The 16,666-nt window shown below is 42.7% G+C and overlaps 1 protein-coding gene across 2 annotated transcripts in view; it reads right to left on the bottom strand.

Annotated features, from left to right (window-relative positions):
- Positions 1-16,666, bottom strand: part of LOC146835224 (E3 ubiquitin-protein ligase HECTD3-like) — a 479,862-nt gene that overhangs the window by 301,806 nt on the left and 161,390 nt on the right. For both annotated transcript variants that reach the window (XR_014960692.1, XM_085602813.1), the window contains exon 8: positions 7,437-7,596. Coding sequence is in view for 1 of the 2 variants with exons in the window: in XM_085602813.1 (XP_085458939.1) it covers positions 7,437-7,596 (160 nt within the window). In the remaining variant the exon portion in view is untranslated. The remainder of the gene's footprint in view (positions 1-7,436; positions 7,597-16,666) is intronic.

Raw genomic sequence — 16,666 nt, 5'->3', positions numbered from 1 at the left:
CTGGGAGAGTGCAGGCAGGGAATACAAATCTAATTCCCTGTCTACATTCTCTCAGGCAAGGATTATAGCTGTGCTCATTTTTTAACACTCCGAGATGGAACTACACGTTCTCCAGCTACTGTCTGAGGATCTCTAGTGGTTTGTTCTATGACTGCATTGTGGGGCTGAAGAGCGTTAAAGAAAAACGCACAACCTGATAGGGGTATTGCAGCATATTTTCTAAAACGTTACTTAACAGTGCCAAATTAGAAAATAGGAGTTTTAGGTGGCATTCATCGAATTAAGAGTTACAACTATATATAAGTCCTTCATTTGTTTTAGGGATCAAGACTGTAGGTGATTCCACAGTCAATGGACTAAATAATAAAAGATTGTGAAATATCCAGGAAGAAGTGGCAATGATTAGGAAGCCCGTCCGTGAGGGCATGTTCGTGATATCCCTCAATACATTGAATGATATTTCTTTAAAAATAAGAACAGGTTTTGGATAGACAACACAAAATTTGTGTTCTGAGAAAACGCATTTATATGGGTTTCCATATCTTTCTCACTTTTTTAGGTGCCTGTATTTTAAAGGATTGGACCAGTTTTAGGAAAAGATATCCATTAGGACTATAGTATAGTCCAACAGATCCTCGATCATTCTAAAAAACACAAGGACTACCAGTATGTTCTGAAGGGTTTGACTGTATAGGTTAGTCCTTGGAACAATTTCATGATAATAATTAGAGTCTTAGACTGACCCTCTATAGAGTGGAATTTAGGTGGGCCATATTTATATATAGAAGAAACATAATGGTGCTTCCAGGAAGGATGGATATGGATGGGTGTGGTTCTAATGGCATGAATGTGATCAGTATGACTTTTAAGACAATGCCACTTCGTAAACATTTATGATTTTAATTAGAAAAGCTTTTAGTTCAATATTTTTTCTTCATTGTTTCACAGTTTGCTATTATGTCTAAGCCTTTTTAATGACATTTTATTGTGTTGTTGCTATATCAAAGAGAGGTTTTGTTTAGGTACTTTTAGTAATTGCCTTCTCTATAAACAGGTGTATGATATCGATGTTTTTATATATAAAAAACGTACAATGAGAGTACAAGTGAATTTCTTGATAAAGATGGTGTAAACAAGGACAATACCATCAAAACATGTCGATGTTCATGGTCCCTGATCTAAGACGTGGGCGTGTACAACAGATGAAATGTTCATTCATCATCGAGTTTCAGCCTTAACTTAATTTGTCATAGATAGGTTTTGTGAATGACAAATTGTAATGTCTAATATATACTCTCTACTACACTTTATATCCTTTCCCATTTTTCTCTCTCTCTTAGGATTGGTGTATTTTTTATATATTATACCGACTTTAATATATTGTACAGACCCCTAAGAAATATTTGGGTGATAGATCCATACCTATATTTGGTTTCTAATGCTACGAAGTGAAAACATTTTATAATTGTTTTCAAAAAATATTTTGCATGACTATAAGTCTATATTTAGTAAGGATGATTGATGGGTATGATTAATGAGAATGGAGTGATTATTGGTTTGTCAAAGGAAAAACTTACATTTTCTTTGTTGAATATCTCAAAAACTACTGAACAGATTTACACTCAATCACAAAAACCACGCTTTCTGGACCAAGAGCTAGCTTTCTGCCTAATCTTGTGTACTTTCCATCCAGCGGTTCGGGCTGTAGCCGTGTCTAAAATCTGTACTGGAATTAACATTGGGAAAAAGTTTTGGGACCCCCCCTTTTCTCGGCCCCCACTTGACAGATGACCACGAAACATTCAACATAGCAGCTGAACTGAGTGTAATACTAATTTTGAAGACCCGTCAAATGGTGCCAAAGATAGTGGCAAAACGAAAAAATGCTTTTCATATGGAAACTAGGTGCTAACTATAACTATCTACTGGTGACCGCCATTAGGTAATCTATAAACAGTCACTGAAAAAAAACAAATGGTTGAAGAGACGTTGACGTTAAGTGAAATTGTCAGTTAAATTATACTGTTTTAAATTAACAAAATCACTGAAATTCACAAATTATAGTTATCTCAAAAAACTATAATTTGTGCCCTAAAGTAACTATATCTCCAGTATAGCTAGCACACTCTGAAAAACAGGTTAACCAAACACATTCCTCAAGGAAGCTTGCCCAAACTGAGCATCCGCCTGAGTATCAGAATCTAGGCAGTAGTGGCGAGCAAAGGTATGCACCGATCGCCATGTAGCAACCTTACATATCTCTGCAATGGGCACATTTCTGAGAAGGGACATTGTGGAAGCCTTCCTTCCAGTGTAATGAGCCTTTGGTCTCCCAGGGAGTTGCTTGGTAGCCGACTGATATGAGAACGTAATACAGGATACGATCCATCTAGAGATGGATATGGAATGCTTAGAAGAAGGGAAGCCAGTGCGCATTGGACCATAATTCACAAAGAGATGATATGACTTTCTTATCCAGGTGGACATTTAATACCCTTTGTGGGTCAAGAGAATGCAATGCCCTTTATGGGGGTTGGGGGCGGTTTAGTGTTCGAAAAAAAGGGGGGAGAGTAACTGACTGATTAATATGAAAATCCAAGACAACCTTAGATAGAAAACTAGGGTGGGTTCTCAGGACCACTCTGTTAGCATGAAAAATGAGATAAGGATCTAGAACATAGCACCTGGATCTCGCTCACCCTGCTGGTGGGAATCTATGACTCATATATGCTTCTGGAGTTTCTTATGATGGGGAACATGGTCCCCGATTCCGTCCCCTACTTGGTCTGCTAGATGGGCAAGGTTTGGCATATTATTATTTATTTATTTTATTTATTTAAGAGTTTTATATAGCGCTGGCCAGACCCGAAGGTATCGGAGCGCTTTACAACATTAGTAGCGAGGAAATTACACAATATAACAGTAGTATACACATTGACTCGAGACGAATCGGAGTTCTCAGAGTGCTGTACAACATTAATAGCAAGGAAATCACATAATATAGCAGTAATATACACAATGACTCGTGACGAGACCCGTTCAGGGAGGGGGGGGGGGGGGGGGGGGACAAAGGAACAAGTCGGGAGGTGGTTGAGGTAGAAGTCTTAATGTCAAAGTGGCTGTGTGTTGCAATGAGCAAGATTCTGCGATTGGTCGGCAGCTATCCATTCGGAAGAGATCTGTCGAGGAAGAGGTCTTTGTCCTGCCTTTTGAATATTAAAAAGGAGGGGGTAGTCCTGATATGGACTGGGATGGAGTTCCAGATTTTGGGCGCATTTCCTGAGAAGGACCGAGATGAGGTTTTTTGTTTGCGAGTTTTCAGAGGGATGAGAAGTAGAGTGTTGGTGCTCCTTGTCTGACCGGGACATAATAATGCACATAGTAGTGGCAGTAGTTTTACACAGGGTGCTCTATGCGTTGGACCTGCCCCTTTGGATACTTAGACCATTCTCTGCCCATCTATAAGATATGTCATTTGAGTGATGCTGGAAGAGGATTTAAGAAGACAGGAGACCTCTATGTCGATAGATAGTTCAACACGTTTGGCCAAGCCCAGTAGCGATTTGGCATTGGCCTGGGACAATTCTTGTAATACACCAGCCCGGGTTGTCTGGACCACATTTCCGGATGAACCACAGGAGCATGAGGTAATACAAAGATTGGGGGACCTGGTGTGCTGTAGGTGCCTCATCATGTGACCCTGCTTACGGATGGTAAACACACAGCATATTCTATAGAGAGATAGAGCGCAGACTGTAGGGAGGAAATGACTAAAACGGACTGGTGTACAGCCTGTGAACAGGTTCATTTTATGTTGCCTAACGCATGCTTTAAACTCATACACTTTAACTCCCTGCATCAAACCTACCTGCTCCCTCTCAGATTTTGCAAAATATACTCTGTGGGAAACTGACCTTTTGTTGCAGTTGTCCCCCCACTTTCTGCCCCCTTTTAGTTACTGGATGCTGATTTTCGACTCTGACAGTCAACTGAGACCTGCTAACCAGACCTCGGTGCCAGAGCTCCTTCCTTAAAAAAAAATGATGTCTGATTGTTTCACAACTAGCTAATACATATAGCACCACAGTAGGTCCCTAGTAAATTGTACCCCAGGTACCCAGGGCAGGGGTACTAAGGGATGCAGCATTTCTTAAGCCATCCTAAGGGACCCACACACATATTCTACACAGACTGCCATTGCACGCTGCGTGACATGGTGCAACCATGTTTGAAAACATGACATGGCTCCTATGTGCCATGCCAAAGACACTGCCTGGGCTATATGTAAGTCACCCCAACAGTAGGCCTTGGAGCCCTAAGGCAGGGTGCATAGAACACATGTGCGGACACAACTGCATGAGCAGATTTGCCCCTGTGATGTCTAGCCCATTACTAGATATTGCAAGCGAACTGGGAAGCCATCTTAAGGTATGTACTGGGCAGTGGTCAAAACAAGTTCCCAGCTACATAATGGCTTCACAGAAACCTATGGTGTTTAGTATCAAACACCTCATATTACTAAACCAGCACTGATTCCAGTGATGTATTTATCAATACATGCACGCAGAGGGCACCTTAGAGTGAACCCCTTAAAACCTACTGACTACTTGTCGGCTCGCTGACTGGTGTAGACCAGTCTGCCAACACTGACCTGTTTCTAAAACCGTGCAGCTGAGAGCCCGGACTCTCTGAGGGCAGAAAAAAAACCTGCTCCTGCTAGAGGTGTTGTCACCACCTCCAAGCAGGTTGGGAAAGTAATCAGCATCTCAAGGCAGGAGGCTTCAAAGGGCTCTGCCGTGTTTGATATGTGACCCAAGGCTTCCCCAGACAGGGGACATGCCACTCCCTGCCCTGGGCCCGTTTGGCACAAGGACATGCGTGAAAATTTGCTAGTCAGGAGGTGTGTTCCCTTAGCAATCTAGTTCAACCCCTAAGGCGGGCTGCCTTTTGAAGAAAATAAAACTTGGAATTCCACCATCTTGGTTTTGGCAGAATTAGGCTAACTGGGTCAGGGTTATGCCCACTTCCCACAGGTAGTGGTCATGTAGAGCGTGTAGTCACCCTAAATGTAAGTAGCCCATTGGCTACTACCCGTCACTCCCCTTAACGCCCCTAAATTGCGTATTTAGTGGCACCCCTGATGCCAGGAATTCAGATTTGATGAATCCAGAAAAGGAGGACAAAGAGCCACGAGAACTGAAGACGTGCTGTGGACTTTTGGTGCCAAACCCTGCCTGCACCAGTCTCGACAATTGTGACCTATGACTCATCATGCAGCTGAACATCTCCCAAGAGCCCCGGGAGACAGTAAGCCCTTCACAAATTGCCAGCAATCTCCCTTGAAGTAAGGAGCTACTCCCCTGCAGTCCGCAGGCACAGAAGAAGCAAAGTCTGGTTCACTAGTTGCTGCTCCCTGGCCAGTGTGATGAAGCAGCCCCCCAGGAAGAGGTACCTGAGCTCCTGAAGGGCTGATCTGTCCCACCACTGAGGGAGAGACCACCAAGACTAACTGGAGCTGCACAGGACCAATATCTGGGGTACCGGACCCCTTGCAGCAAACAGAGCCCATGAGAGTCCAAACTGGACTCCTAATAAACCTAGACTGACCAGCCATCGAGGGACGTCAGCACTGCAGAGATCCACTTCCAGAGTGACCCAGCAGTCCTGATTTTTGCACCCTCAACCAGTGAGACTGACAACCGCAAGACACTAGGAGGCATAGTGGCCAGCTGACCTTTCCACTCTGCAGCCAAGCGCCCCAGTCCTGGTACTGATGAACCAGCCGTGCCCCATTGTTCCTAGGATCTTTGAGACCAAAGCTTCCCATCAGGAGCGTCCCCCTCTGCAGCCTGTTTCTAGGTACCCCCCTTCTTTCCACTGGAATAGCGTGCAAAGCTACCAACCGGCCCAGCACCTCTGCAGCGGACACCCCAGGCAGGTAACGAGTAACTGCTGGTGGTACTTTGAACCTTGGCCTCCTACAATCCTAAGTCCCGAAGGAGACCCCAAGAAACCAATTGTAAATAACTGTATGCAATATATGCCTTTCAGACGCATTTAAGTGAACATTTTACTTACCAGTGAAAATTCAAATTAAAAAAATAACTTACTTGATAACTAAGTTCTTGGTATCAGAATGTATTTAAAAATACAACTTATTTTTCATAATTGGTCACACATTTATTTTTGAGGGTGTGCCTCGTTTACTGCCTCTGGGGGTACAACAAATGCTTAGCACTACCCCTTGATAAGACTAAACTGCTCGCCCACATCATCACAAAACAGAGCATATGGTGTTAACATTTTTGCCTCTGTAAATTAATAAGGGCTGCCTGGACTCTTTACACAGCGTACCTCGTTTTTGGCTACTATGTAAAGAGCCAGCTTCCTACATATCTGGCACTTCTTCCAGTTGTAAACACAAGGGGATGATGGACGGAGCGCTGAACCTTTTCAGACACTCACCCCCAGTCACAGATCTTGGTTGAATCCATCATCATTCTTTAGCTCAATTCGCCGCCCCAGTTCAGACACAGCTATATGCAAATCAGTCTTGACCCTGTGCCTCATGGGAACAGTCCAGCCCGAACTGCAAAGCCATGTCTTCCCTGGACCGTAAACAGCCCTGATCAGCAAAGCTAGCTTGAAACCAGTGACAAAGTGAGCAAGGGACCCACGTATGGGTATAACCTGCCAACTTAGGGCGAACAAAGCTAACACTTCTTCCAGTTATGACAGATGCAGCCGGTCTTTAGCAGGGTTTCTGCATATGACCTGGGACTGTGGGCGACTGGAACGCTCCTGGACCAGAGTGGATGGTACTCTGACACACATAACAGGGTTATACGGACACAAACTGTAAAGTGTGTTTACTGGGAGTGCTCCCACTGGGGAATAAGATGCCAAATATGCCAGCCCGGTTGGTATGTCTGGGGGTGGTATTGATGACATGCTGGATCGCCATCAATTGATGGCACCCCGTCCGCCAGAGATGGGACCTACTGGAGTGGGCATTGGTGGAGTGGGGGGAAATGGTTCTGAAAATAGCAGACCCATCAGCTGATCACTCACAGTGAAGGATGTAATGGGTCAACTGGTTGGGTAATGGGTGCACAGGTGGTTGAATTAAGGTTGGACTGGGAGGGGATGCACTGCTCAATGGTCAAAGAGCAATTAGAGTTCATGTATCTGTATTTAGTGGTAAACCCTGAAAAGCAAATACATTTATTTAATAAAAAGAAATCACAGAGTAGCACCAGCAGAAAATAAGTGTGAAAACTTGAGAACGCAACATAGAAATCATGGAATAAGAGACAGGATACAAGAGAGAGCACAGAACAGAGAATTCGTAATCAGGGGTTCCAGCAGTGACTGTAAAGTGTGGCCACTCTGCCTACATCTGGTCCAGCATAGGATGACTCTAAAGCTGAGAGTACCTCTGTATTGCGATGGCCCGTCGATAAAGAACTTCAGGGTCCCTCCCCTCCAGTCGAGGATAGCGCACCAGTTCCGCTGCCTGAAACATGTCCGCATTGAGCCGAAAGTCTTGTTTTTGAGAAGGCTCAATTTTGATTCCCCGTACACGGATGTCACAGCCTAAATATGTGAGGAAAAAAAGAGAAAGGCTCGTTTACACAAATATGGGCTCCGTGATGACGATAGGTGCATGAGGTGCAAAGCGGCAAGTGCGAACTTCATACATCTAGAGTGGGAAGGCCCTGGTATCCATAAGTTTTGGAATGAAGTGTGTGCTGCTTTACCATAAATGCTAGAGTTGCTCGAAACACCGCTAGTTGCCCTTCTAGGGTATGACAAAGAGATATCCAAGTCAGGCCGCAAGTTAGCGGCGATAGCACTATTAATTGCGAATCGTAGGACAGCGATGAGATGGATGCACAGGGCATTACCTAAACTGGCAGATTGCCACACAGATCTGGTCTATTGCTCCACAAAGTCAGATAATTACTATGCATTAATACCTGTCCGTTGTCGACCCAAGAATGTATGGGGACCATTTCAGGAATACCTGGCGAATAAAGCTGCAGCAGACACAATACAGGAGGAACCAGTCAGAGAAGGCATTGGTTCAAGTAGAACTGCGCTGAGGCCCTGCTTCACGTTGACATGGATTAGAGGAACTGTATCCGGAGTGCTTAGGAGGAAATAGCTAATATCGCAGGTGTTCATTATATCGGAAACATAATATATCGGTAATACCAACTATATTGTAAATGGTGTGTATGGATGCACCACTTGACGTGTGACATAGTGTTTGTATTGATAACACAGTGACATATGCTGATTGTACTGCTGTATGCAATATAAAAGTTAAATAAAGTTTTAAAAAAAAAAGAGGAAGGAGGTGAGAGGCTGTGATCCATCGCCGGATCCATTTCCATTTGAGAAGGCTTCTACAATGCCACTTTACCTCAGTTAATCTCTACCATGCTGCTGCACGTAATGAGTTGGTACTGTTGGTAACATCCTTTTAATGTAGCTCTTCAGAAATGAAAAATACTGGTTAAGCTTTTCCCCCTAAAGAAGTGCAATATCTGCTCAATCTTAGTACTTAATATATATTCTGCCATCTGCCTTTCCTTCAGCAGCTGTCCTCTGCAAATCACTCAAAACCATGTTTCAAGACATTAAGGAAAGCTTTGAAATATTTACTTTGAATTTGCAGTTTGTATATTTTACAGTGAAAACAATAATCCTGAAAAGGTTTCAACAAACGACATTTCAACAAATGGTCTACTTTTTTTGCATCTAAGTGATCCAGCCCTTCTTCAGGTGTGACTACTATTGTAGATTTTTCACAGTGCCTGTTATTTTCCCAGAAGTTGCAAAATGAGCCAATAATGTTGCCAATGGAATAATGATATAGAGCAAAAATGTTTTTAGGAATTACCCAATTAAGCCCTCTGGCCGGGATTTACCTAGTTTTAATGAGTTTATGGATTTATAGATTTATGGAATGGTCATATCCTTATTGAGGGTAGACCTATTTTCCTCATTTATTTTTGCGAGACTGATTCTTTCCAGGTATCTGTTGCATTCCATTAGAAGAGATATCCTTATCTGAATTGTATGTGTTTTTGTAGAAGGAGTGGAATTCCTCCAAAATGTATTTGGTTGATGTGCTAGTTGTACCAGCTGAATCTCTGAAGGCTGGTATAATTATTTTAAGTCTGGTAAATATTAGATAGGGGGTTGCCTGCTTTATTTTTCAAACACATACTCATAGCCTTACCTCTTGTCACCTGTGTATGAGCTTTGTCACTTAAAATATTGTTGCATTTATATTTAGGTATTGTGTGCTCTTGAATTAATTATTGGTTCCTGAAACATAACAGTTTACATTACAGGGAAAACATTTTCATCCCTACTTTATTTAGTTTTAGGCCGTATCTTTTGTTTTTACCCACCATAATGTTGCTCATCGTACCCAGTAGTGTTGCTTTTAGTTAGCCCAATAGATTTCTGGTGATGGCCCCTGTTTTTTTGTTAAACTCATGAAAGAGTTCTTGAATAGTCTCTTAATTCTCAACTAAAGAAATAATAATTATCCTCCATTCTTTGAGTTTTACAGCAGGACAATTAAGTGTGTAATCACGTAAGATGCATGTGTGACCTGATATATTATAGGATCATGTGCTTTACTGGTTAATATATAGTCCTTTCTGGAGATTGTATTATGCGGGTGAGATGCAAACGTGTAATCTCTACGCTTTGGGATGCGACCATGCCATGTCTCAGAGAGGTTGTGTGTATTGCAAATATTTATCTTTTGAAAATGACGTGTTAGGTCTTAATTTGGCATTAGAAATTCTGTCAAGAATACCATCCATTGAGAAGTTAAAGTCACCTCCAACAACTAGGCCATTATCACATTGAAGGTTGATAACTTTGTTGAGGTTTACCCAAACGTTAGGGGTATCAGTATTGACAGTGCACATAATACTCATATAAAATTCTATCCTATCATATTTTTATTAGAAACAAATCGACAATACAGAAATATTTTGGAGATCGAAATCAGATCCTATTTTTTCATTTAATGGGCAGCTGACCATACAGCGTCATTGGCCCAGTGTGAAAACACCCGAGTAGACTCCACCTCAGACATTCTAGTTTTTTATGAGAGGGCCAAGTGATCTCTGAGTGTGTTACAGTAATTCACCATTTTCCTTCATTGTACAGTATGGTTTTGTCTTTATATTTATCACATGACTGCAATCTAATATTAAGCACAAAAACAAGGGACACCCTACTCACAAGGAATCAGGGTAATTAATCAACAACATAAACAATGGTTCCCACGGAATAGTGTAAGTATCTATATTGATAAATGTATGCTCAATCGCAGTAAGAAAGGGTTAGACGGATGTCAAAAGAAGGAGACCATATACATCTTTTTTTCTATTTACAATAGTTGTTTTATATATAGAATGGTTATGCAAATATATACAGAAAATAAAAAACAGTAGTGCATAGTGTCCCAAGTGTAAATGGAACCTTAAAACATTAGTGGCATATTTGTGGTATATATACTAGGTTTCCACAATTTTGTAAAGTCGACCATCTATGAGTAAATAATGAAAACAGGCTCTATGTACAATCGTCAGAGCTGGTTAAATGGTTTGCTTTAACTGTCAACGACGTTTCGACCCTTTGTGCAATGTAGGGTCTCTTCAAGACCTAAAGGTGTAGGAACATCTGAGAGAATGGTTGCGCAGCCAGAAATCAAGACGGAACAAGTGTCTTACTTCCTCCACTACACAGACATCAGCAGTACGGCGCACTCGCCCTCTCGCTCTGACGATTCTCCCGCAGTACAGTGCACCCGCCTTCTCGCTCCCTCCAAGACACTGGATGGACAAGATCGCCGTGCACCTAGGCCTTTGACGTTCTCCCGCAGTTTGGCGTACCCGCCCGTGTGCCTACGTGAGATACTGGAATATTTTCCCCCCAGGCGGCTCATACTTCGTCGACTCCACAAACTCTTCTACACGTTGCACCTGAGACGTGTATACTACCATCAAGAGATCTTCCTGCACTCCACTTCCACCTTGACCACTCGATCCTCCCTGATCCCCTGGTGGGGTTGGAATTAACACCGGCCTCGTGAGACCACCTTCTCTTTTTACAACACCACACAGCCCTGAAGAGTCACGGGATAATTCCCTCTTGTGACGAAACACGTGTCGGCTGATTGTTTTTCTTTTGTTGTTGCATCATTAAATAACTTTGTACAATACACTGTTGTCGACCGCAGCAATTTGAACTATACAAGACATTTATACCATTGTTATATCCTCACTACGTGTGCCCAGGACTGTGTTCTCCTCCCGGTTACATCATTTAGTTTCCTAATGTAAAAAAATCTTCAAGAAAACCTTACCTTTTATTCCCATATAACTTAGACATTTATACCATTGTTCTATCCTCACTACGTGTGCCCAGGACTGTGTTCTCCTCCCGGTTACATCATTTAGTTTCCTAATGTAAAAAAATCTTCAAGAAAACCTTACCTTTTATTCCCATATAACTTAGAAAAACAGTCATACTAGCTCTTTTCATATCCAAAACAGACTACTGCAATGCTCTCTATGAAGGTCTCAGTCTCAAACTCTGAACAAACTACAAACCATTTAAAATTCGCCTGACAGAGTCCTCACAAACCTTTCCAAATTCTGTTCAGCATTCAAAGCAATCAATGATCTTCACTGGTTGCCCGTTAGGGCAAGAATCAAATTTAAGGCTCTATTCTGGGCCCATAAGGCACTGCATTAGTTCAGGCCCCTCTTTCTACAGATCACTTTTAAATGGTGCACTCCCTCTTGTACTCTTCGATCTAGTACCGCCAAGCAAGTTTGTGGACCCAGAATAAAAAGATGTCAACGGGGAGGAAGGCATTTCTTTTATTCCTTCTTCCAATTGGTGAAAATTCCTCCTGTCTTGTCGTGTAGTTCCTAGGAATCCCCAGGACCTGCGCGTTTTGGATGACCTAAACTGAGGGCATGGTGTCCAAACCGATTCCGGACACCCCCACAGGATATGTCAGCCGTTAGACCAGCTAGCTCTACAGTGCCACTACCATCCCCCTGAATCTTACAGTGGTATAGGTTGTTTCTGGCAACCACTGAACAGGACAACCACGATTCCTCAGGGATCGAGGAAAACAGTAAAGTACTTTTCGCTCAGACAATTGTGCTTACTTATTCTCAGAAAATACACAGGATACCGGTTAGGACGTTTCAATAAGTAGTTAAATTAAATTAAATTATTGGTCCAGGGTCAGTCTTGTGTAAAACATATTTGCTGCGACAATTAGGAGACAGAAGCATACGAAAGAAATCGCAATTACTAATATAGAAAACAGTATATACATTTCTACCATAGTGCTAAGAAGATGAACATATACAGTTCAGATAAGACAGTAGCACTTGCATACTCCTATAATGTGCACCCTACATAATTTACCTAAATATACCTAGCCTAGATATTTAGGTGTGGTATGTATATCCGTATAGATATATGTGTGTATAGCCAAGAATCCCCTAGGGAAGAACCAACCCCCTCACCTGATGGTAAAGAATGAAGGACCCAGTCTCTGCTCCGAGGAGGACACCCCGCAAGAGATGTCAGACTGCGGCGGGCTAAAGGTTCAGCATGCAGGACCCCATGTCTCTAATTTTCAGGGGGGAATAATGGTCTTATATACTAGAGTGGTCACTCCAGGGTTTCTTCTAGAATCGATAAGTTTTGAAAACAATCATAAATGTTTGGAAAACAATCAAATGTTTTTCCAAACAATGCGATCATGCACAGCGGGCCTATTGGCTACGGATGAAAATATACAGAATATTTATGCAGTGCCTGAGGACATGTTTATGTACGTCAGGTACAGGGATTACAATAAAATACTAAGAGCCTAGTGTCAAAGAGGCAGGAGCAAACTACTATGTAAAAGGTCACCTATACAGAACCGTTATTTATTTTGAAGGTTTTATATAGCGCGAACATGACCCTTGCGGGTATCAGAGCGCTTTACAAGAGTCATGCGTAGGGAACAAAAGGACCATAAGAAAACATATGTAAGAATTGACATACAGGTCTTAGTTGCGTGGATGCAAATGTACAAGACTTGACATAGGTCTCGATTAGGAACAAAAGGAACGTATGAATACATAGTTAAAAAAAATTGAGATACAGATCTCAGTTGCGTAGATACAAGTGTACAAGACTTGACATACGGATCTCCGTTGCGTAGATTCAGATGTACCAAGATTCATGAGAATTTCTTTAAAAGTAGGGATTTTACTTCTTTTTTAAAAGAGATGAGAGAAGTGTTCCATCTAGTTTCAGGGGGCAGCGCGTTCCAAATCCTAGGAGCGATTCCAGAGAAGACACGGTTGTAAGTTTTCTTTTTGGTAAAGCGATGTGGTTTCAGAAGATTGCTGGTACTTCTAGAGGATCGGTTTCCACAAGACAGCACCAGTTTTTGGGCCAGCTATCTCGGGGTATTGTAGGCAATTTTTTGTTGAATTCTGGCTTCGAAAGAAAGCCAGTTAAGAGTTTTGTGGTCAGGGGTAATATGAGAATTTCTTTTTGAGCCCAAGATTAGCCTAGCCGCTGAGTTGAGTGAAGCTCTTAGAGGGGCAGTTGATGCTCTGAGAAGGCCGCTTAGTGTTGCACTCCCATAGTCAAGTCTTGGGATTACTAATGCTTGAACAGCCAGTTTAAAGATCTTTTGCGGGAAGGAATGGTTTTAGTTTTCTCAGGCTGTTGATCTGGATGTTTGCGCCTTTTGTTGCAGCACTGATATGTTTTTGCATATTAAGATTTCTATCCAGTATTAGACCTAGCAATTTTGCTGAGTCAACAATATGAGGTTGGCAATTGAGCTCTGTGAGTTGTTTAATCCATTCTTCGATACTGGTAGTTTTGTTGGGAGGGGCGATTATGAGGAATTCAGTCTTGAGGGTGATTAGTTTCAAGTGGTTGTTCGCCAGCCAGGTCTGGGTTTTTTCCAGAGTTGAATTGAGGGCTGTGATATCGTCCAGAGAGGTGATATTTAAGTAAAGTTGGGTGTCGTCAGCGTACATATGATAATGGATGTTTGATGAGCTGAGAATTTCAGTCAGGGGTTCCATGAAGAGGTTGAAGAGTGTAGGCGAGAGGGATGATCCCTGTGGAACTCCTATAGTGACTGGTACGGCCGTAGATAGGGATTGATTAACCTTAAATCTTTGGGATCTATTTTGGAGGAAAGAGGTGAACCAATTTAGGACTGATCCTGATAGGCCCATTCTAAATCTTGGAAGGTCTAGAAGATTATCATGTTTGACTGTGTCGAATGCTGAGGAGAGATCAAGAAGGATTAGTAGCCAGGCTTTGTTTTGGTCAAGGATTTTTAGTGCATCATCGATTATGTGAGACATGGCCGATTCCGTACAGTGCTCTGCACAGAAGCCGGATTGTAATTGGTTGAGCAGATTGAAACGGTCAATGTGGTTACCCAGTTGGCTATTGGCACATTTTTAGAGGAGTTTGGCCAGAGTTGGAATGTTAGAGATCGGGCGGTAGTTATTCAGGTCAGTGTCGACTGCCGTTGGTTTATTTAGGGTGGGTGATACCTGCCCAGTTTTAAGGCTTTCAGGAATTACTTCTTGAAGCAGGGAAGTGTTGATAATCTTGGTCCATAGAGGCAGAATCAGCGGAATGAACTCTTTTAGATAATTGGCAGGAAGAGGATCGATGAAGCCGTTAGGGGGTTTGAGTGATGTGATTATTTTTAGTATTGCATCTTCTGTGTAGAGGTTGAAGGAGGTCCATTTTGCATTATTTTTTAGGGCGAACTTTGGAGGGATTGGGCAGCGGGAGGTTAGAGGGGGAGGAGGGGTGTTCTTGTGAGTACCTTTTAGAGTTGCTAGGGTCTTCAGCAGGTCTGGTTTTGAAGTTTTCTGACTTCTCAGTAAAGAAGGAAGCAAAGTTTTCGCACCTGGGTTGAGAGCTGGGATCAGCGTGTGGGGTGTGAGGTCAGCCTTTAGTTTGTGCTTTAATTAGTTCAAACAGTTTTTTAGGTCTATTTTGGGATTGGTCTACCTGGTACCTAAAAAAGGTAGTTTTTGATTGTCTGATTTTTCTGTAATAGGAGTTTCTGGTAGCTCTTAGAAGCTTAAGGTGGTCAAGGGATGGAGATGATCTCCATTGGCGTTCAATTAGTCTTAGGGAGCGTCTATCCTCATTGAGTCTTCCGTCATACCAAGGTTTGGAATCTTTTGTGGATATCCTTTTCAATTATAGCGGTGCGACTGTGTCTATTACCGCGGTCATAGAGGTGAAGTAGTGGTTTGTCAGCGCTTGGACATCCGATAGCTCTGTAGGGGGCAACAGGCGGTTGGTACTAGATGATAGGAGTAAGTCTGTGCTGGCACTCTTTAGGTTCCTTTTCCATATTTTGGGTTTCGTGGGTTGGGCAGAGTGTGTTCTTACTGATTTATTAATAAAGAAAGTGATGTAATGGTGGTCGGACCAGTCGCATGGGAGGATCGTGTTCAGTTGAATGGAGTCGGTGTTGGAGATGACTAAGTCTAGGTTTGCGCCCTTGTCATGTGTGGGGCTGTTGCAGATTTCGGTGAGGTTTAGGTCCGTGAGGAAGTCTTTGAGGCTATTGACTATGGGGTCATTGATGTCGTTCCAATGGAGTTTGAGATCTCCGAGGAATATTTGACACGAGCGCCAAGATGTCTTATGGTAATCGCGCGCTTTATAAAACTTATTAACACAACATAACAAGATAGATTGGACCTACAATATGAGCGGCAGCAAGATGAGCATAGTAGTGGGGGAAAAAAACTCATAATGGGCCACACTTCCAGACTCTCATGTTTGTGGTTGATTATGGGAAGGTGAGCAAAAAGATAATAACATAGCAGACTTGAGACAGTGCTGTAAGGTCTTCAGAGGTTGGGTTGCAGAACAGAAAGGTGTTACAGAGCTGACAAGAAAGGGACTGTCAGATTGAATGTCGTTGGAAGAAGGCAATGTTGGTGTGAGTTGTTGGGTGCTTGGAGCCCAGCATTGATTCTGGAGCAGGATGAGGCCCATGAAAAGTTCACGGGTCTCTCCAATTTCAAGAGATGTAGTACGGCAGGGATCTCTCCCGGAACTCATATATGCATCTCAGCACAGTCCAGGTGGATCATCTTGTCGGTTATGCATTCCGATAAAGATTGAGGGGTAATACCACATTAGCGACCTGTGGGTGCCTGTATGACCCCTTTTCTCAATCATCCAAGGGGAATCCTCGTACTAGGTGGTCATCTTGCTCGGCGTCAGCCACACCCTCACCAAATGTAATTTAAAGGCTGCCTGTGCAGTAAATAGTACCGGTATTTCAACAAGGATCCTTCTCTCCCTGAGCTCTGGAAGGGCTACATATTGAAAAAAAGAGTCCTAGTACAACTGACTTGCACTTTTAGAACCACACCGTCCAAGCAGACTGGCATTTTACGCTTCCAGTGAAAACACCAAGAGTGGCCATTAAGAAGGAAACTGGAAAACACGCAGGCTGGGTGCAAAGCTATGCACCAAGGGAAGAGAAGACCTGGGTGCAATTTGAGATTGGGTGGACGTGTTGGAAACCATCAAACAAATCTTA

The sequence above is a fragment of the Triturus cristatus genome, chromosome 4_2 (genome assembly GCF_964204655.1).
Source record: "Triturus cristatus chromosome 4_2, aTriCri1.1, whole genome shotgun sequence".
Lineage (NCBI taxonomy): Eukaryota > Metazoa > Chordata > Amphibia > Caudata > Salamandridae > Triturus > Triturus cristatus.
Note: the sequence above shows the minus strand (reverse complement) of the source record. Positions and strands in the feature narration are given on the sequence as shown.